This window comes from Sphaerodactylus townsendi, linkage group LG12 (genome assembly GCF_021028975.2).
Source record: "Sphaerodactylus townsendi isolate TG3544 linkage group LG12, MPM_Stown_v2.3, whole genome shotgun sequence".
NCBI lineage: Eukaryota > Metazoa > Chordata > Lepidosauria > Squamata > Sphaerodactylidae > Sphaerodactylus > Sphaerodactylus townsendi.
This window is the reverse complement of record NC_059436.1, coordinates 58,173,736-58,196,067: the sequence shown is the minus strand read 5'-3', so window position 1 is coordinate 58,196,067 and position 22,332 is coordinate 58,173,736. Positions and strand designations below refer to the sequence as shown.

The 22,332-nt window shown below is 48.9% G+C and overlaps 1 protein-coding gene across 6 annotated transcripts in view; it reads left to right on the top strand.

The window, feature by feature from the left end:
- UBAC1 (UBA domain containing 1) overlaps positions 1 to 22,332 on the top strand; it is a 185,442-nt gene that overhangs the window by 58,892 nt on the left and 104,218 nt on the right. For 4 of the 6 annotated variants that reach the window (XM_048512272.1, XM_048512271.1, XM_048512273.1 and 1 more), the window contains exons 3-4: positions 5,875 to 5,948; positions 20,163 to 20,270. In XM_048512272.1, coding sequence (XP_048368229.1) covers positions 5,875 to 5,948; positions 20,163 to 20,270 — 182 coding nt within the window. The remainder of the gene's footprint in view (positions 1 to 5,874; positions 5,949 to 20,162; positions 20,271 to 22,332) is intronic. The other 2 variants (XM_048512269.1, XM_048512274.1) reach the window with 2 other exon arrangements.

Genomic DNA, 22,332 nt, shown 5'->3' with positions numbered 1-22,332 from the left:
CTCTCTTTCTCACAATACTAGAACCAGGGGGCATTCATTTAAAATGCTGGGGGGAAGAATTAGGACTAATAAAAGGAAACATTTCTTCACACAACACGTGATTGGTGTTTGGAATATGCTGCCACAGGAGGTGGTGATGGCCACTAACCTGGATAGCTTTAAAAGGGGCTTGGACAGATTTATGGAGGAGAAGTCAATCTATAGCCGGAGACGGAGCCTCTGGGCAACGCTGGAAATCAGTGGCAGAGACTCCCTCCCACCCTTCAGAGCGGTCGTCGCCGGCTAAAGCTCTTGGTAACGCAGCGTTTACAACGCGGTGCGACGCTCCACAGAACAACGTAGCGCCTGACAAGAGACTTGTAAAGTTCTGGTGGCTGCGGCACCGGGAGTTAGTGGCAGTAACTCCCTTTTACTTCCCATCATGGCCGCCGCCAGCCGGAGACTCCCATAGGAAAATACCAACAGACACGGCAAGGGCAGTTCCGCGTTTCGCCACTGGGGGCAGTAGAACGATCGGCCCTGTGGCCAACCTTGGTATTGCGGGCCCTGCACCTTTTACACCTATTTTATCACAGCAGAGGCTGTCATTACGATTTGGCATCTATCAGGATGGAACTTTAATAGGGAGCCAGGACATTGGACGCTTTCAGTGGCATAGTTGGTGGAACCTACTAGAAAGATCAACTACACGGTGGAGACTTGTGAAAGTATGTGTACTTGATGACATCATTGTCTACCTCCTTAGGACGGGCGAGCCAGCGGTGAGAGAGCTGAGCGCGACACGTCCCGGGAGGCTACGTTCACACTCCCTATCTGTCATCCTAGGGTTACCCGGGTTAGCCAGTGGCAGAGGCTTTTTAATCATCACCTGGACTATAACCCTTGAACACCGTGTGATAACCCTTTTGCTGGCCCAGCATTTATACGGTTGGCTCGGGTGGTGTGAGCCCCGGACCTACCGTTTGTGCAGCAGAACGTACATTATAGCAGGCCTTCATTATTACTGCCACCAACCACACTGGGAGTCTTGGTGGCCATAGTGGCCATAGTGCCACCTTAGGGCTCCCTTCATCATTATTTGGCACCCCCTGATCTGCAATCTTCTCCCCCCTAATTCCCTGTTTTACTGCTCTGGTTAGACCGGATAATTTGTATTGTTAATATGAATTGTGGGTAGCTATCAGAATTGAACTGTATGTATTGTGGGTAGTCTATCAGATTTGAACTTGTATTTATTTTTGGCTTATCCTGACCCATCCTTTAGATTAAGGTTCTTAGATTAAGGTTGATAGGGTAGGACTAGCTTAACATAATTGTGTTTAGATATATACTGTAAAGTGTTAGTCAGGCTTTTTAGGCAAGAGGGAGGTTTGGCAGAGTCATGGGGGCACCAACTCTGGGGCTGGGGATCCCTGTATTAATGGGACGGGGTAGATACTGCGGTAGGCGGCGGCCATATGATAGAAGACACACGAGATATAACTATGCTCGCCTGCCTTCTGACCTCCGACCTATCCCGAGAAACGATGGTGGTTGGGATCAGGGACACTCTGCTTCGTCTTTGGTGTTAATTAATGCCAGGTCCATCAACAATAAGACCATGGTGCTCCGAGATTTTCTCGGAGCCCAACAGGTGGACCTGGCATGTATCACCGAGACCTGGGTGCGCGAAGGTGAGACCGTGCCTTGAGCGGTCGCCCCGGGTTTCGCGTGCCTCCACCAATCACGAACACAGGGCCGGGGGGGCGGTGTAGCACTGTTCATCCGTGAATCTATTCCCTTTAGGGCAGTCCCCGTCCCGGAGGTCACCGGCATAGAATGTGTCGGCCTGGAGTGGTTGGCCCCGGAGAGATTGGCCGTTCTCCTGGTGTACCGGTCGCCTAGCGCACCAGGAAGCGGCCTGCCACAGCTGCTGGAGGTGGTGTCAGACTGGGCGTTGCGGTTCCCCAAGCTTATTGTTCTGGGGGACTTCAACGTCCATGTCGACGCTGCCTCATGTACAGCGGCTGCGGACCTAGTGTCATCCATGGCGACGCTAGGCCTCTCCTTAATAAATTCTGGCCCCACCCATGAGGCTGGGCACACGCTGGATTTGGTCTTCGGGTTGGGGATAAACCTGGTCGTATCCTCTACTGAAAGAGTGCCATGGTCCGACCACTATGCCCTGAAGGTGCGGGTGGACCTGCCGCATCACCCCCGTCTAGGCGACGGGCCGATTTAGGCCCGCCCGCGGAGACTTATGGATCCACTTGGCTTCCTGAATGCTCTGCAGGACCCTGAACCCGCCGGCACGCTCGATGAGCAGGTGGAGGACTGGTACTCCCGTCTCTCCGATGCCATCGATGCTGTTGCCCCCCGGCGTCCTCTACGCCCCCGCTCACGGCGCACTCCATGGTATACTGAGGAGTTGCGCCGTATGAAGCGGGAACTTAGACGTCTAGAGCGAGTGTGGAGGAAAACTCGTGACGAAGCTGCGCGAACATCTTATAGGACGCTTATGAAAGCCTATGAGGTGGCAACGAAGGAGGTGAAGAGGGCTTTCTTCTCCTCCTCCCTCGCATCCGCTAGCTCTCGCCCAGCACAATTGTTTCGTATAATTCGGTCATTGACCTCCTTATCGGAGAGATCTTCAAATTCTCAATTGAGCATTAGCTGTGAGGCATTTATGAGCTTTTTCGCGGACAAAATCGCGTCGCTCCGCCATGACCTTCCATCCACGTTGGCTACAATTAGTGAACTGGAGACTCCCTTGCCGTCTTCGGGCCCTTGTTTGGCCCAGTTTTCCCTGCTCTCTGAAGCTGCTGTTGACAGAACCTTAGCTGCTGTTAGACCTACTACTTGTCCTCTGGATCCGTGCCCGTCCTGGCTTGTGAAAACCTGCCAGGCGGAGCTACGACCCCATCTGTTGAGTATAATCAATGGCTCCCTTGAGCAAGGAGTCTTCCCGGATGGGTTGAAGGAGGCAGTGGTCCGCCCACTCTTAAAAAGACCATCATTAGATCCGAGCGATCTGGCCAATTACCGCCCCGTCTCGAATCTTTCGTTTCTGGGGAAGGTAATTGAGAGAGTGGTGTTGGAGCAGCTTCAAGGGTTTCTGGATGACGCATTGGCTTTTGACCCCTTCCAGTCCGGCTTCCGTGCTGGGCATGGGACGGAGACTGTTCTCGTCGCTGTCACAGATACACTCCGTATTCAGCTTGACAGCTTGTTGTTAGATCTCACCGCAGCGTTTGACGTGGTCGACCACGATCTTTTGACCCACCGCCTGGCTGCCTCCGGAGTGCGAGGCACTGTCCTTCAATGGATTGTCTCGTTTCTCCGGGGCCGGAGTCAGCAAGTGAGGTGCGGGGATCAAGCCTCCCGGAAGTGCCCGCTTAAATGCGGTGTACCCCAGGGGGCACTTTTATCCCCGCTGCTATTTAATATCTATATGCGACCTCTTGCTCAGCTGGTACGGAGTTTCGGGCTGATTTGTCATCAGTATGCAGATGACACACAGCTCGTTCTGTTGATGGAGGGGGGAGCAGCCGCCGCCCCTGTGGCTCTACAGCACTGTCTGGAGGCGGTCGCTGGTTGGTTGCGGCAGAGCAGGTTAAAACTGAATCCATCGAAGACGGAGATCCTCTGGCTCGGCCGTGAAGGGGGGGGAGGGTCTTTCCAGCCGCCGGTGTGGGAGGGGGCCACTTTGGCGCCGACCCCCTCCGTTCGCAGCCTGGGGGTCCACCTGGATTTGTCTCTATCAATGGAGACCCAGGTGGCCCATACAACCCGGGCTGCTTTTTTCCACCTCCGTCAGGCCCGGCGGCTGGCGCCCTTCCTCTCCCAAGCGGACCTAGCCACTGTGATCCACGCAACGGTCACCTCCAGATTAGACTATTGTAACTCGCTCTACGCGGGCCTTCCCTTGCGTTTGATCCGGAGATTAAAACTGGTCCAGCACGCAGCAGCGCGCCTGCTTACAGGCAGCGCCACCTGGGCACATATCCAGCCTATACTGCATCAGCTGCACTGGCTTCCGGTGGAATTCCGGATCACTTTCAAGGTGCTGGTGCTGACCTTTAAGGCCTTACGCGGTCTGGGACCGTCATATCTTCGGGACCGCATCACCCCATACGTCCCTGCACGGCCTCTTCGATCAGTGGAGGCCAATCTACTGGTGGTCCCTGGCCCCTCGGCGATACGGCTGGCCTCCACACGGGCCAGAGCCTTTACAGCTCTGGCCCCGGCCTGGTGGAACGCTCTCCCTCCAACTGTCCGGGCCCTGCGGGACCTCGGTGAGTTCCGCAGGGCCTGTAAGACGGAGCTGTTCCGCCGGGCCTTCGGAGGAACCAGCCGTTGATGGTGCCCCTTTGCCCCCGGCTCTGATACCGGGGTCAGTTGTCATCTTAGACTCGCCACTCCTCCCTTTTGGAAGTGGGGGTGATTTTTAGATCGGAATATGGGATACTGTTTCCCCCTTTAGGGAAGGGACAGAATAACAATAGCAGATTGCTGAACGCCATCTATTTTACTGTAGTTTATTATATTATTGGAAATATCTTATGGTTTTCGCTGCTTTTAAATGTTTTAATTGCTTATATTGTCTTTTTAATGTTGTACACCGCCCAGAGCCCCTTGGGGATGGGGCGGTATATAAGTTCAAAAAATAAATAAATAAATAAATAAATATGGCTACCAATCTTGATCCTCCTTGATCTCAGATTGCAAATGCCTTAGCAGACCAGGTGCTCAGGAGCAGCAGCAGCAGCAGAAGGCCATTGCTTTCACATCCTGCACGTGAGCTCCCAAAGGCACCTGGTGGGCCACTGCAGGTAGCAGAGTGCTGGACTAAATGGACTCTGGTCTGATCCAGCAGGCTAGTTCTTATCCTGTGCCCCCATTCTCATCAGTTGTCTCCTGAGAGCTTCACATTCAGCCTTAATATGTATGATGGTGTTTACAGCTGTGCTATTTGTTCCCACATGGACTGAGGCAGAATGGGTCTACTCTGACCTGCAGACTGTATTCCATCCTTTACCCTCTACCAACTCCTCCTGCAGGGAGGCTTCTTTGTCTTGTGCAGCTGTTGCCACCATTTGACCACTCCTCACCTTTCTTGCTCTTGTAGAGGGTAGCAGCCCTTCTTTCCAGGCGCCAAACCTTCTTTTCTAAGAGCTCTATAAGTTTATATTTTTCACAAGTAAAATCCATACTGGAAGGGAAACAAACATGACACACTTTATGCAGGCGACTGGAAATGAGCCTTGGGCATTCATCGTCACCTTCCAGGTGGATTCCTTTACCCTAGAATTTACTTTGGTGTGTTGATATAACCAGAAACTTACAGGCCTGGTCTAGCGGTTATCAAAACCAAAAACGGCAACACATAAAGCTTCTTTGAGGGTTCCCAGACCAAGAGCCTCTGGCTTTCGCCATTCAGCTTGCACCTCTGAGAAGGAGGAATCCTAAAAGTTCACAGCTCCCAACTCTCTACAGCAACATCAGAGGGCAGGACCAGATGTCAACCCCAGGCAGACATTCCACACTCAGCAACAAACCAGACAAAAGAACCACATGAAAACTCATCTCCAGAAGGCTACAAGTTGGTTTTTTATGCTGCTGTTTTCTCAAAGTCGCTTACAATTGCCTTCCTCTCACCTCCCCACAGCAGACTTCTTGTGTGGTAGATGGGGCTGACAGAGTTTAGATAATAGCCCCATTTCACCCAGCAGGCTTCCTGGGGAGAAGTAGGGAATCAAACCTGGTTCTCCAGATCAGAATGCGCTGCTCTGAACCACTACACCATGCAGGCCCTCAAAGCGCTTCCCTCCCCAGCAGCTCACTCTTGTGCACCTTCCTCCAGCCCAGCTGACTCCTTTTCCTTTTCTTTGTTAGATATTTTGGTGCTGATGAAGAAGAGAGCTCCTCCTGCCCCTCCCCAAATGGTTGAAATTTCTGAAGAGGAAAAGGTGAGTTAGGAGGGTTTGTGGGGTTTCTTTAGTTCCAGCTTGTGTCAATCAGTTGCTGATGAATACTTCCAGGTGGTGTGGCCCAAGTTACCAAACGAATGAAGAGGATTCCTAATGTTCTTATTACTTCATTGAAGCCATGATATGATGTAACTTGAGCTTTATCTGCATGGTAGTATTCTTTGTACTAGCATTTTTTCCTCCCTAGAAAGCAGGCTAGGGAGGAAGCAGTAGACATAAGAGCATAAGAACATAAGAACATAAGAAGAAGCCAGCTGGATCAGACCAAAGTCCATCTAGTCCAGCTCTCTGCTACTCGCAGTGGCCCACCAGGTGCCTTTGGGAGCTCACATGTAGGATGTGAACGCAATGGCCTTCTGCGGCTGTTGCTCCCGATCACCTGGTCTGTTAAGGCATTTGCAATCTCAGAACAAAGAGGATCAAGATTGGTAGCCATAAATCAACTTCTCCTCCATAAATCTGTCCAAGCCCCTTTTAAAGCTATCCAGGTTAGTGGCCATCACCACCTCCTGTGGCAGCATATTCCAAACACCAATCACACGTTGCGTGAAGAAGTGTTTCCTTTTATTAGTCCTAATTCTTCCCCCCAGCATTTTCAATGAATGCCCCCTGGTTCTAGTATTGTGAGAAAGAGAGAAAAATTTCTCTCTGTCAACATTTTCTACCCCATGCATAATTTTATAGACTTCAATCATATCCCCCCTCAGCCGCCTCCTCTCCAAACTAAAGAGTCCCAAACGCTGCAGCCTCTCCTCATAGGGAAGGTGCTCCATAAGAACCACTTCATCACTGTGAAGATGTTTCCAAAAACTACACTGTGACTACTGTGTGGCTGCTTTCCTGTTTCTTGGGCAATCTCTAATAATAAAGGGAAGTCTGCAGTGTCGTAGGAGGTTAAGAGCTCATGTATCTAATCTGGAGGAACCGGGTTTGATTCCCAGCTCTGCCACCTGAGCTGTGGAGGCTTATCTGGGGAATTCAGATTAGCCTGTACACTCCCGCACATGCCAGCTGGGTGACCTTGGGCTAGTCACAGCTCTTCTGAGCTCTCTCAGTCCCACCCACCTCACAGGGTGTTTGTTGTGAGGGGGGAAGGGCAAGGAGATTGTAAGCCCCTTGAGGAGTCTCCTGCAGGAGAGAAAGGGGGGATATAAATCCAAACTTTTCTTCTTTCAGATCACATAAAAAGAGGTTCTGGCAGTGGGGGCAGGGGTAAATGAGGGAGCAGAGTGTCCAGAACACAGCAAGTTGCGTCTGTTCCTCTAGTCCAGTATCCATGCAGTTTCTGTACCTGTTTCACTCTGTCACCTCATCCCCCCAATTTTATTTATTCATTTAATTAAACTGTATAGGCTGCCCTTCTTTGTTGAATGGGCTCAGGGCAGTTTATATCAATTAAAATACAATTACCATACAAAAGTCCTGGTGCCTTAATGTCTTCTATCATTCAGTTGGTGGGTGGAGTGGGCGGGTGTAAATATACGACCACACTAGGAAACAAAAGGCAAAGAAATTAAAGGACAGGAGAGGGAACAGGAAAAGGGAGGCCAACCAGGTGGAATACCATTGTAGTGCTCAACCACAGGCCTGGCAGAATAGCACCATCTTGCAGGCCTCACAGAAGTGTAACAGGCCCCAAAGGGTCTTAACTTGAGAGCATTTCACTGGCATTTCACTGAGAAAGCTCTGGTTCTGGTTGCAGACAGGCAGATTGTTTTGGGGCCAAAGTGTGTGCAGAATGGAGTGCCTTTTGGAAGACGTATTGGGAGATGTGATCCCACAGGTACAATAGTCCCAGACCAGTTAGGGTTTTAAAGGTTAATACCAAAACTTTGAACCTGATCTGGTATCGCACCTGTAGCCCATGCAGCTGGTGAAACACTGGTTGGATACGTTCCTGCCACAGAGTCTGTCAGAACTCCTCTGCGTAGACAATGAAACACTTGAAAGTTCAAATATTTTATTGCTACAAGCAGAAAAAAGGCAGAAGTCTGTTCTGAGCCACTCTCTCAGAACAGACGATAATATACTTCAGTGTTCCCCCCCCCCCACAACATGACAAACTGAACAGCATAACATTTACTTTAAGTTACTGCCAAGGTTACATAGGCAGATAAGACACCTGTGGGAAGTAACTGTCAAGTGCTGGGTATTTTGACCTTGGTTCCCACCTGACTGCGCGCCAACTCTTCTGTTGGCAGTTTACCTGGAGTGCAAGCAGGGCCGAGATATGCCTGTCTGTGTGCTATCTTTCGGTGTGCTTCTTTCTGTGTGAATTCTCTTTGTTTACAATATCTATGCACGGGTGGGGGAATAGTCTGGTTTTATACTACTGATGGAACTCTGGCAGCCCAGAGTTCTCCTGTCCTGCCTACAGATCTGTCTAAGCCAGTGAATAAAGAACTGTTTGAAGTTACTTTGCCTGGACTCAGTCTGTTTATTACAGCAACAGATCAGCAAAGCACAGCAATACACAGCAATAGCCCAACAGCCTTCCTTCCCCCATGGCACACATCCTGACAGAGTCCCCATAAGGGCCCGTGCAGCTGCATTTTGAGCCAGCTAAAGCTTCCAGTGCAAACTCAAGGGCAGCCCTGTGTAGATTGAGTTATAGTAGTCTAGTCTGGAGGTGGCCATTGCATGGGTCACCATGACCAAGTCAGTACGAGACAAGTAGGATGCTAGCTATCTGATCTGCCAAAGATGGAAAATTTCCACCCTGGCCACATTCGTTACCTGGGCCTTCATAAATAAGGAGGCATCCAAGATCACTCCCCAGACTCTTGACAGCCAACATCAGTGATAATAGTCCACCATCAGGAGTTGGCAGCTGGTAAAAATAAATAGGGAAAAATCCCAAATACTAGTTAAAACATGGACAGTCAGAATAAACAGCAATTAATGGAAAAGTGTAAGGAACCTCAAAGGACTCGAAACAAAGTAACTGAGTTCAGTTCGTTTATTTCATAAGCTTCAATGATCGCAATACACGGAATGCGGATTCTGACTTTCCCGGGCTTAAAGCGTCGCTTTTATGGACCCTTCAGCCACCTCCCCCAAACGTCCCAGCAGAATTCCCACGACAGGATAGAAACAAGCTTTAAACACATAAGATATAAATTCAGCAAGCAGCGAAGGTTATTGGCGCAACCACCCTGGGCACGTAATGGCCCAGAATCCAGGAATGCACACCAAGGCGACAGGCAGAAAGAGCAGCAGAAAACTAAATTCCCCACCCTTACACTCCGCCTCCTCTACGAAAAGCCCCTCTCCCCTGGTTTATGAGGGAAAGCCTTATGGAAAGCAGCGATCAAAGGGCGTCAATATTTTCAACATACACCCATTGATTATGGCCCGAGGGATACCCCACCCAGGAAACCAAATATTGCAAAGCAGCTATGCGTGATATAACGAGGAGAATCCAGAATAAGCGTCGATTACGTGAGTGCGTTTGTGGCCATCAACGATCACCGGCGGGGAAACCTCCGTTGGGTCGTGCCAAGCCATCTGAACTCTGGAGCCAGCTGAGTAAGTTTTTTCAGAATGAAATACAGGGTGAATATTACTGAGAGAATTGGGGCGAATTCCTAACCGAAAGCAGTCAGCATCATTGATCACTTGGGTGATCCGAACGGGCTTCAATACATGAATTTCTTGCCTAGCTTGGAATATTTATGCACATCCCTAAGGTTTTTGGTAGACAAATAAACCCACGCCCCCACTTGCAGAGGAAAATCCATCCTATGTTTGTCCGCTTGTCTTTTTTGGGCTTCCTGCGCTTGCGAAAGCGAGGAGGAAACGGATTTCCAGCCTTCAGCCAGAGACCGAATCCAGTCACTAAAGTCGGGGTTGGAGCGCATGATCGGGGAGCTGGGTAACGGGGGGAACGAACGACCCGAGACCACTTCAAACGGAGTTTTATTGGTGCTGCTGTGAACCGCGTTGTTGTAGGCATACTCGGCAAAGGGAAGAAGTTCCGTCCAGTTATCCTGATGATAGTTGGTGTAACAACGTAGGTACTGCTCTAGCGTTCTGTTGGTCCGTTCGGTCTGGCCGTCACTTTGCACATGGTACGGGGCAGCCACAGCCGAAGCTGTTCCCAACAACTCCAGGAAAGCTTTCCAAAACTTAGATATGAACTGCGGGCCCCTGTCGGAGATCACTCTCTCCGGCGATGAGTGCAAACGATAGATATGTTGAATAAACAATTTGGCCAATTTAGGCGCCGAGGGAATGGTGGAACACGGAACGAAGTGCGCCTGTTTAGAAAAGAGGTCCACCACCACCCATAACACTGTATTACCATGGCTTTCGGGGAGATCTTGTGATTAAATCCATGGAAATCACTTGCCACGGCCGGGCCACCGGGGGGATGGGGTGTAGTAATCCATGAGGCTTACCAGGGATGGCCTTAGCCTCTGCGCACGTCAGACACCCTTTTATGTATGCCTCGATGTCCTTGCGCATGGTGCACCACCAAAATTGCCTCCTAAGTAAGTGGAGCGTTTTCAAAAATCCAAAGTGTCCCGCTTGTCGGGCGTCATGGCCAGCCAGTAGAACCTGCTTACGTAGGGCCGGTGGGACGTACCAGCAGTCACCCCGTCTCCAAACTCCCCCTTGCAACTGCAGGAGGGGGTCGGATTCATCTTTCGGAACCTCCTGTCGTCCCGCCTTCTCCAGGTGACGTAGAAATGGAGATACAACGTCCGGGACATTCATGGGGGGGTGTATCTGGGGCGTAACTGTCTGGGATCGGGTTACCGCCAAGCCCAATTGAGAGGGTGTGAGAATAGTGCGAGGCATGGCGCTTAGGGAGGTGTCCGTCCCATTGGGGAGGCAGGACAGGGCGTCAGCTAATTTGTTGCTATTACCAGGGAAGAAATGGACGGTGAAGTTGAATCTGGAGAAAAAGTCCGCCCATCTTAATTGTTTGGCCGACATTTTGAGTGGAGTAGACAAAGCTGCCAAGTTTTTATGATCCGACCAAACCTGGAACGGGCGCACGGCGCCTTCCAGCCAATGCCGCCACGTAGACAAAGCCTCCTTAATGGCTGCCGTTTCTTTATCCCCAACCGTCCAGTTGAGTTCGGGGCCGGACAGTTTTTTCGATAAATAAGCACACGGTACAAGTTTGTTATCTTTATTTTTCTGCAAGAGTGCTGCTCCTAGGGCTTTATCCGAAGCATCGACATGCACGATGAAAGGCAAAGTGGGATCTGGGTGTTTCAAAATGGGCTCGGTAGTAAAAGCTGTCTTAAGTGCCTGAAACGACTTTTGACAATCGGGACCATGAGAGGGAAGCCCCGGGTTTCGATGCCTGGGGTCCCTTTCCCTTGGTGCGCAGTAAGTCTGTGAGTGGTAGAGCAAGCTTAGCAAATTGGGGAATAAAATCTCGATAAAAGTTCGCAAATCCTAGAAACGATTGAAGTTCCTTACGGGTGGTGGGTATCGGCCAATTCACCACAGCTGCTACTTTTGCCGGATCCATCTCCAGGCCCTCTGGAGAGATCCGATACCCTAGGTAATCCATGGAGGTCTGGTGGAAGGCACATTTGGACAGTTTTGCGAACAGGGAGTTATCGAGCAGACGTTGCAACACAGCCCTGACCAGACGTTCATGCTCTTCCATCATTTGGGAATATATTAGAACGTCATCCAAATACACCACCACCGCTTTGAACAGAAAATCTTGTAGGACGTCGTTAATAAGTGACATGAGAGCCCCTGGGGCGCCGGATAATCCGAATGGCATTACAAGATATTCATACTGGCCAAATTTAGTATTAAATGCTGTTAAATGCTCGAATCCCTCAGCAATTCGTACTCGGTAATAGGCCTCCCTCAGGTCCAGTTTGGTGAAAATACGCCCCTTTCCCAAGGCATCGAGCAGGGGCAAGGGGTATTTATTTGACAGCGAAACAGCGTTGAGACCACGATAATCAGTGCACAGACGTAGGGTTCCATCTTTCTTTTTCACAAACAAAACGGGGCTGCGTGAGTGCTCTTGGTGGCTCGGCAACTGAAACCGCGAGCCAGATTCTTATCGAGAAAGGCTCGAAGCTCCTTCTCCTCGGTTGGGCTTATCCGATATATTCTACCTTTGGGGAGTTGTGCCCCTGGGACCAAGAGGATTTTACAGTCTGTGTCCCTATGGGGGGGGGAGTTGATCGCACTCCTGTTCTGCAAAGACTTTGGCTAAATCCCAGTACTGTTTGGGAACTCCGGCCAGTTCCGGGCTCGGGTCGCTGGCTAGAGCCATTGCCTGGGGCGCATCGGGGTCTTCTTCAGCCTCTGCCGGTGGCTCACCCTCGTGCATGTGATCCCCACAAGGAGGATCGGTGAACCGGACTATGCGTTGCCCCCAGAAGATGGTGGGTTCATGGGAGAGAAGCCAGGGCATGCCCAGCACTATGGGATGTTTGGCGACTGGACCCAGAATGAAGCTACGTCTTTCCCAGTGTTCAGCACATCGCAGGAGCACTGGTTGGGTTTTGAAACGGGCTGGACCGTCGGTGCCCAACGGGCTGCCATCCATTTGAGTAAAGGGAATGGGTTTGGCCAATGCTATACGTTTGAGCCCTAGTTGCTCAGCCACCTGAGGCCTCATAAGGCAGTGGGAGCAACCGGAGTCTATGAGAGCTCGTGCCAGAATATGGGTGTGCTTGGAGTCATTGGTCAGCGTGGTCATAATAGTTATGGGGGCTCCCCCTTCACTCACCGCATCTGGCGCAGGAACCTCTTCTGCGGGACCCGATGAGAGGCTCACCCCTTCAGGTTCGGTGTCATCAGCTTCTCCGGGCTCGTCATCATAGGTGGTTTGCGCAGCTCCTTGGGGCCCCCGAGGACCTGTCTTGCGAGGAGTTCGTGCCGTTGACTTGCTGGGAGTGGGGACAGGCGCCTTTTGTTTTTTCGGGCAGTTGGCCGCCATGTGGCCCGGGCCCCCACAATATAAACATAACCCGAGGTGGCGGCGGCGCTCAGAGGTGGATTCGGCTGCCGGCGGTCCTGCACTCAACTTCTTCGGCGGGGCGGCGGCCGTCGCTACCGGTTTGGCAAGAGGTTTGGTGGGAGCGGTTTTCCCCGTCTTGGAACGATTGAGACGGGCCGCAATAAGGTTGCCGGTTGTAATCCATTCCGCAATGGTCTGTGGTTCACGCACCATGCATGCCCAGGTGCAGATTTCCGAGTCGACAGCGTCATGGAAGTATTCACACTTCATGCGTTCGGGCCAGTCCGGGAGTTTGCTCGCGGCCAACCGAAATTCTCGGGCGAACTCTGCAAAGGTTTTATTACCCTGCTTGAGAGTTTTAATAGTCTTGATGGCTTTGTTCACCTCCTCCGGATCTTGAAAACATAATCGCAACCCTTGAAGTAAAGCTGCCACGGTTTGAAGTTCAGGGGCCCCTGCTACTTCATGCAACTCCACAAACCATTCTGCCGCATCTCCATCCAGCACGGATCCGATGTCACGCACCTTCTCGGCTTCGGACCTATAGAGATCATCAAACTCAAGCATGTGTGCGTCGAGTTGCAGGATGAAATATGGCAATCTGGAAGCCGTCCCATCAAAACGCGCAGGAATGTGAGGGCGAGGGTAACCCCTACCGGCTCGTGGAACTGGGGCCGGGACTTGTGCGGGCGGTGGTTGCGCCGCCTGCACCCCTGGACCGGGGGCTAAAGGTTGCACTGGGAGTAGGACTCTACGTTGGGGTAGGGGAGCGGCACGATTCGGGGCGATGGGCTGACGAGTCACGCCGCCGGTGCTGGGTAGAGTCACTGGTGGCGCTTCGAGATTTCTCTGGAGCGTCGCTTCCCTTGCCGCCAACTCCCTCTCACGACGTGTGAGAGCCTCTCGTACACGTTGCAGCCTATCCCGTTCTCTGCGTTGCAGTTCCGCCTCGACTACTCCTTGGTTTTCCAGCGCTTTAAGGCACTCGCGTTGGCGCTGGAGCTCGAGTCTGGAGTGTTCTAGGACTCGATCACGGGAAGTGAGGTCTTTGAGGTACTGGTCTCTTAGGACATCCTTCTCTCGTGAAAGTTCCGCTTCCACGGCTCGGCACTGCTGTTCACGTTCTTGTTCGAAAGCTAATCGCTCACTTTCAAAGGCTTCCCGCTCCTGCTCCCGTTCCTGTTCTAAGGCTTCGCGCTCTTTTTCGAGAGCTATCCGTTCCTGCTCCCAGTCCTGTTTGGTTCTCTCGAGGGCTTCTAGCTGTTCGCAAAGATCCAAAACCGGGGGATGCCGTGCATCCGCGGCCGGTAGGGCGGTAGCCCCCATAAACTCAGACCTGGAGGCGCGGGCACCGTCAAGGGGCATGGCCGCCGCTCCCTCGAGATCCATTAAGTCCGGAGGGTCGCGGGTACGGGCATCTTCTGCGAAAGTGAACCTGAGTCTGGAAGTTTTAGGTAACTCCAACACTTCCTCCTCAGTCCTGGGTCATTGGGGGGCACGAGCCTTTTGGGCGCACTCCGGTGCTCTTCCAGTGATCTTCGGGAGGGGGATCCTCGAGGTATTGATCCAGAAATCTTGCCAGGTACTCCTCGGTGTCCCCGTGGATGGTTGATACCCCGATTTCCTCTTCGACCCGTCGCATCACCGGTTTGTAATCCATATGCTGGCGGGTGGTGAAATGTTGCCCCAGGGGGGCACGATCCATCGACACCCCCCCACCAGGATCGTAGAAATCCTGACGCACTTCCAGGCGGCCGGCCGAAACCGTGCGCCGAGCCATCAGGGGGGCTTCTTCCACTTGCTCATGCAGTTGGAGGAAGGCTAAGCTCCGGCTGAGCCGAGGCTTAGAGAGGGTCACCAGGGAGATGGGTTCCGCTGGCTCCTCCAGAGAGACCGTCGTGTGGAAGGAAGATATGGAGCCCTCTTTGGGGGCTACCACAGTCTTGTCGCCTTCCAATTGCGACGAACTCTCGGTGTTCAATCCCTGCATGTCGTTGGGCATCAGGGATCCACAAAACGGATGGAAAATGGTAGTGAACCAAAATCAACCCGAAGATAGAGAAATGAGAATCCGCATAATGTAAGGAACCTCAAAGGACTTGAAACAAAGTAACTGAGTTCAGTTCGTTTATTTCATAAGCTTCAATGATCGCAATACACGGAATGCGGATTCTGACTTTCCCAGGCTTAAGGTGTCGCTTTTACGGACCCTTCAGCCACCTCCCCCAAACATCCCAGCAGAATTCCCACGACAGGATAGAAACAAGCTTCAAACACATAAGATAACCACAGCAAAGTTAAGGCCACAACCACCCCGGGCACGAAGGCCAGAACGAGGAATGCGCCAAGGACAGGCAGAAAGAGCAGAAACTAACCCCCACCTTTACAAAAAGTTGGGTTGTCAGATTGTTAAAGTGAATAAGGACTTAGGAATTATAATGTCATATTCTAATCTGTCACTTATTCAAAACAACTATGAAAAAGTATGGAAGGAAGAAGGAGTTAAAAAGTTGGGAAAGATTAAATTTTATTGTTGATGGGTAAAATCTCCACAATAAAGATGAATATCTTGCCAAGAATATTATATCTATTTCAGTGTATCCCAGTTATTAATTCTGATTCAATGTTTAAAAGTTGGCAAAAAGATCTTACCAAATTTATTTTGGGGAGGGGGAGGAAACCAAAAGTTAAATAAACAATATTATGTGATGCAAAGAGTAGAGCAGAGTTGATGTTAACTAACTTTAGAGTATTCTTTGAGGCTACATGTTTTGTTTGGTTAAACAATTTGGTTAACGTTGGAAAAAAGACTTTTAAGGGCACAGGTCTTAGATTTGGTTGGCATATATATCTTTGGTATAATAAATATAAAATGAATAAGCAATTTATGTGCCATCCTATCAGTTTTGCCCTGTTTAGAATCTGGAAGAAATATAAACAGAATTGTATTCTTATCTGCCATTATGGGTATCTCTTCAAGAGGCATTGCTTAGATACTCAGATATTGTCAACAGACAATCAAGATATGAAAAATTAGAATATAGATTAGAATCTCAGGAGGAATTAAGTGGACTTGGGGAAAAATGTGATTGGTGGTTATACAGACAACTCAAAGATTGTTTTGATACAAATAAAAAGCTTTTGGAGATTACATCAGACTTGCAATATATTAAAGCAGTTACAGAAGACTAACTCAAATATGATCAAAAGAATTGTGTGAGGTCTAACTATTATATGGAAACAGAATATGTAAAATGTTTCATGAAAACTTGGGCTAGGAATATTGGCCATAATATTATGTGCGAGACATGGCATAAACTATGGACTAAGGATTTAGGATTTACTAAGAGTCACTTCATCAAAGCTATTAACAAGATGTTCTACTGTTGGTATATAACTCCTTCTAAACTTGCTAAAATAAAAAGGGGTTCTGACAAATATTGGAAGTGTGGAGATATTGGCACTCTATATCATCAGTGGTGGGCATATAATAGGGCGAGAGCCTTTTGGCAACAGATTTACAGAAATACTAAAAATCTTAAAAGTTAAGATGGAATTGAAACCTGAAATGTATTTATTTAGATGTAAAGGAAGGGAGGAAAAATGTCCTGTTTATCTACTGCAGCAAGAATCATCTGAGCAAGAAACTGGAAAATCACTAAGGCCCTTTCCGCACGGAGGCGGAAGGGCTTGGGTCGGCGTTTCTGACGCCGACCCGACGACGCTGGGACCGTCCACATGGACGGTCCCAGAAAGAACAGGGAAGACGGCGCCGCTGGGCGCCGTCGCCCGGTCGACTTACCTGCTCTCTGGCCCTCCAGCACATCGCCAGGAGGGCCGGATGCGCCGGAGGGCCGGAGAGCAGGTAAGTGAAGGGAGGGAGTGGGGGGAAGTGCCGGGAAGCCGCTGCCATTCGCATGGCAGCGGCTTCCAGCCAGCGTTTTCAGAAAAGTGTGCTTTCCAGCGCACTTTAAAAACGCCGGCGCGGCGCGGCGCGGCGCGGGCGGGCGGCACGAGGGCGGCGCCGCTGCAAAGCAGCGGCGCCTCCTGTGCAAATGGCGGCCTGGGGACGGCATTTTTGCCATCCCCAGGCCGCCATATTCCGCCCGTGCGGAAACGGACTAAGATTCTAACAATAAAAGAATGGCAAATGAAAGTCATGGAATTTGTTAGATTGGCTAAACTGATGGGTTATGTTTTCCATAAACCTAATAAGGAATTTAAACTGGAATGGAAGGAATGGGTAGATTATATTGCACAAGATTATAGGAATGGTAATATTGTAGTTAGTTGCAAACTGTTCTAATTAGACACATTGTAGAAAACTATGGACAGTGGGTGACCTGGCAACTGAAAGTATAGAATTCAGGATTTTGTCTTGTAAATCATTTCTTTTTTTGAGTGATGATATTAATTAATTCTGGTATTAAGTTATGTTGTGATAATTATAATGGAGGACAAATAATATGTGATATGTATGCTTATTTTATCAATGAAGTATTTTTTAAAAAGGAGTCGGGAGCTGGTGCCCTCTTTGTCAGTCCTCCTGGCCCAACCACAGGACCTCTGCCATTGCTGGATGTAGTTTCAGCTGGCTGTGTTTCAACCACTTTACCCTGGCTTCCAAACATTTGGCCAGCCATTCTGTGTTTAACCATTTGCTGAACCCAATATTGTACATTTTATCCAACCCAGTGGCCGTTCCTGATATGTAAGGTCCTTGCTAATCAATCAGAGAACAGTTAGTTGTGTGCAAGGTTTTACATTTGGAGTGGAGTTTTGTCAGCAGTGGTTGAGAAGGAATGTGAGAGGAATTGTTCTGTGCCAACAAGAAAGGGGGAGAAAACATATTATTATTATTACTATTATTATTATTATTACTATTATTATTATTATTATTATTATTATTATTATTATTATATTTTAAATTGGATTTAATATACCGCCCTATCCCCGAAGGGCTCAGGGCGGTGAACAATATAAATATAATATATAAAAACTTACGTATAATTTAAAACAGTTCTAAAACAATGTCCCACGAAACCCATATACAACTCTCCCCAGAAAGGAATAATGGGTCCCGATGGTGTTAGGACCCCTAGAAGCAGAGGGGCGGGTGGGGCAGAGGCACCATCTTACCTATATGGCACTGTCTGGAAAACCATGAAATATGCAAACTCTCAACTTCTACTACTTTCATAAGGAGGTTTTCTTGTCCCTTTCTCAGAGTACACTGGCATCCATTACAGGGCTTCCCAATTAAACAGAAATAGTCTGTCAACCAATTTCTTTGCAAGTGGCAGCGATAAGGCTGAGAAGGGGAAGGAGATGGCTAATTCTATTGCAACTCTTCATGACACATTCTTAGTCCGTATGTAAAATTCCATCAGATTTTGAATGAAGGGAATAAAAGACTACAGTGGATATACTGCTAATATAGTGTACTATCATGTATTGCCAGGTATTTAAGGCATTACGCGGTCTGGGACCCTCGTACCTTCGGGACCGCATCACCCCATATGTCCCTACTCGGCCTCTGCGTTCAGCAGAGGCCAATTTGCTGGTGGTCCCCGGCCCCTCAATGATGCGGCTGGCCTCCACACGGGCCAGGACTTTCACAGCTGGCCCCGGCCTGGTGGAACACCCTCCCACAAACTGTCCGGGCCCTGCGGGACCTTGGTGAGTTCCGCAGGGCCTGTAAGACTGTGTTGTTCCACCGGGCCTTTGGAGTGTCCAGCTGCTGATATGGTGCCCCCCCGCACTGCTCCTGCTTTGGCACTGGTACAACAGAGCTCCTCATGTTGAGGGGCCTGCCGTCCCCCCCCTTCTTGGGGTGGGTTTTTAAATTGAGCCTGGATGCCTCTTGTTTAATTTGCTAATTGTTAGCCGCTGTTATGTATTTTAAGATGTTTTATTGACGGAGCCTATGTATGTATTGTACTGGGTTTGCTCCTGCTTATTGTTTATATATTATGTTGTTCACCGCCCGGAGCCCTTTGGGGATCAGGCGGTATAGAAATTGAATTAATAATAATAATAATAATAATAATAATAATAATAATAATAATAATAATAATAATAATAATAATAATAATAATAATAATAATAATATTTGCCTGTGTGTCATCATAAATCCAAGATTACTGATATTCATTTACATTCCAGTCTGTAACTCCTTTCAAAGTGGTCTTATGAACAATTTAGGGGGGGATCTTTTTTGTTAAACATTGCATGTCCTGGCCCCCACATCAGTTATGTTAACCCCATTGCCACAAATGAGTTTGGAGCTTCTCCTAGTGATTGCCATGTGGTGGTGGCTGCTTTGGACTCGAGACATCAGCAGTCTTTTTCTAAGACTCAAAATAGATTACAAAATATACAAAAAATTCAATCAGATAGCATAAAATATTCTGTATAACCATGCTATAGGGTTAGGATTACCAGTCTTTTATTTCTCTATAATCACAGCCTGTATCTGGGCCAAAAATGAAAGCTAACTTCCTTTCTGGAGAGGAGGAACCTCTGGAGAGTTTTGTGAGAAGGGGAAAGTCTGCTTTGGTGTGGAGCGCAGAGTTAGTTTTATTGCCTCTGAACCCTATCTAAAAGTTCAGCTTCTTTTTACCCACTTGGGCATTGGGCAGGGCTACAGGCAGACCCACCCATCAACCACTTTCTCATGGGGGGGAGGAGCTAGATAGAAGAGGTACCAGGTACCTTGTATATTTATAGTTAATGCATATCCCGTAGACAAGTATAATTAGTGACACTGTTAAACTCCGTTCTATCCTGTTTTTCTGCATGTTTTCTTCATTTCACCCCTCTTGGGATAATAACCTGAGGTCTCCCCCCCCCCCCCCCCCCCGGCTAGTTTGTTATAACCAAGATTACATTCTTTTTTTTTGCTGCAGTTTAGTTCTAAAACTTCCTTTTGTGCTGTGGGCATGTTTGCCTGCTGACCAAAAGGGGAATCTTTCAGTAAGTCCAATGTATTGATCTAAGATTAGCTGTAAGGCACATTGGCTTTAATTTTTTTTATAGTGCTTTCAACAGTATTTCACCAAAGCATTTCAAAATTGCTTCCATTAGCTCCCGGTTGCTGATGTTTTAGGCCTGGGCACTTTGTGGGCCGTTGCATCTCTAGATTCAGTAGTGCAAAAATGCTACCATGATAGTTCCTTGAGTTTGCAGTCCCTTTCTGTGGATAACCTGTGGCAGGTTTTAAACAGATTTCTCATCTCATTTAGCGGAAGCTGGAACAGAAAGCTCCAGATAAGGAGGCGATTCTGAAAGCAACCACCAATCTCCCATCTCACAGCACAGACCGCAGCGTGGCTCACCACAGCATGAGGGATGTGAGTACTCCTCTTCTACTCTCTTGTTGCATCCTGGGGCCCTGCCTAGTCTTTTTTTCAGCACAGAATAAATCCCCCACAGAAACAGCTTTGTTCTGTTCTTTAGCAGCTTGACCTTTTTAATCCAACTTAAGGCAACTTGCTTGTGCATTGCCCTTTTGCTTTGCTTTCATTGTGACAACTGTAGGTTCATCAACGTGGCCTCTGAGTGGCCCCACATTTGGGACTGCGCAGGGCAGTTGCAGGTCGTCTTCTTGTAATCTTCTAGAAGGCTCTTCCTAGGAGTGCTTCTCCTCCTCTTGGAAATGGAGTCAAAGGGGCTTCCTGGCCAAACAGTCCCAGGACCAGGGGGGAGGAGCACTCCTTCCCTCAGCTCACTTCCTGCCGTTGCACAATGAGAACATGTTCTTGTGAGCTGGTGTTTTTAGTTTATGAGGAGACTTGTTATGAGAAGATTTTTCTTCAGGTGTGGTTTTTTGGTCTTTTTTTCTTCAGTATTGAGAAAGATACCACCCTGTTTAAAAAAATGTACTAAATGAGGTATGAAGATGGCCAAGAACATCAGGATTTCCTTTCCTGCTTAGAAGAGGCACATATATAATCAACGGGTCACACTTGCTCCCTGTTAACACTAAACACGAGACAGAAACATTTATCTCATTTCAGGACTTTGCTTTGGAAAAAGTCTATGGATGTACCTCAGCCAAACCATCAAGGTAAGGGCTCCCATTCGCCTTCAGTGGCTCGGTCCCTGCCTCAACAGAAGATGCCTCATCTTCCTGATGGGAGTCTAGGACAATGTTTTAGCCTCCGAGCAAGCAGACAGGAAAGAAGTCCAAGACCAAGAAGCTGACAGATTCTAAAGTGTTGAAGGGAAAAAACCTGCCATCATCACCTCCAGAGACCAGTGTTGGACTCCTTCACTGTCAAGTGCAATCAGTCATGTTCGCCAATTTGTCAGGAATGTGCTTCTCTATGTACCAAAGGTTGCGACTCAGTACATCCAAAGGTTTGTACGTACGTACCAAAGGTTGCGACTCAGTACATCACCACCAAAGGTTCCAGCAGTAGTGGAGGAGATAACACAATTGTTATCCACTGTGATGTTGAGACGCTTTTCTCTCTGTACGGTGGCTGTACTGGAATGCAGTAGGTCACCTATTGTTAGCGATGCTACTCCTGTTGCCTGTCAACTCAGTGCTGTTCATCTCCGCGTCAATCTTCATCCCATAGAAAGACATCAGAAGGCCGGTCAGCATCGCCTCGTCTGTCTCAGCATCATTCTTCGCTGTCGAGATGGCACTGTTCAACACAGAGGTCTAGGTTCCCTTGCAGGAGATTGCACTCTTTGAAGCCAGGCGTGTCTCATTCTTGGAGGTCTTCTCCTCAGTGCTGATCTCCTCACCATTGGTGTCCAACCCCGACCTTGTCAGTTACTGATGACTGTAAGGAATTCCATAGAAGCAGAAATAAAAGGCTTTTGGGAGTAAAAGTCCATTTATTAAGACATCTTAGAAAGCTCAAGTACACGCAGTGGCAGGAATGGCACTTCCCGCCAGAAGCACAGGTTATAACACCATTCACCCCATCCCCCCTTCCTGCTTCCCATGGGAACGGAGTCTTCATCTCCCGCGCAAAGATAAAGTCTCCGCCGATGCATCTGGCCCATCGCCCGGGCTGTGGAATGCACTCAAGGTTACTTCACCATCAACACCATTGAATCCTTTACATTCTGATGATGAGGTGGTTGAGATGGGCTCACACACATCCAGATTGAGAGACCTTTGTGAGGACCCAAGAGACTCTATTCTTGCCCACATACCTAGGACAGTCATTGTTACACCAGGGAATGTTATGTATTTCCTGGACCATCTGCACATAGGGAGATCAGCCACCGCTCTCATCATGTGACATCCTATTGTAAGTATTATGAGGCACCATCACAGTATGAAGATGAGCAGCACTCTGAGGTATCCTCTGATAATCCATCTATGCCTTCTCCAGAGGATGTTGTATGATAATTGCAATCTGTCTCCCTTCCTGAGGACAATCGGTGGTTTGT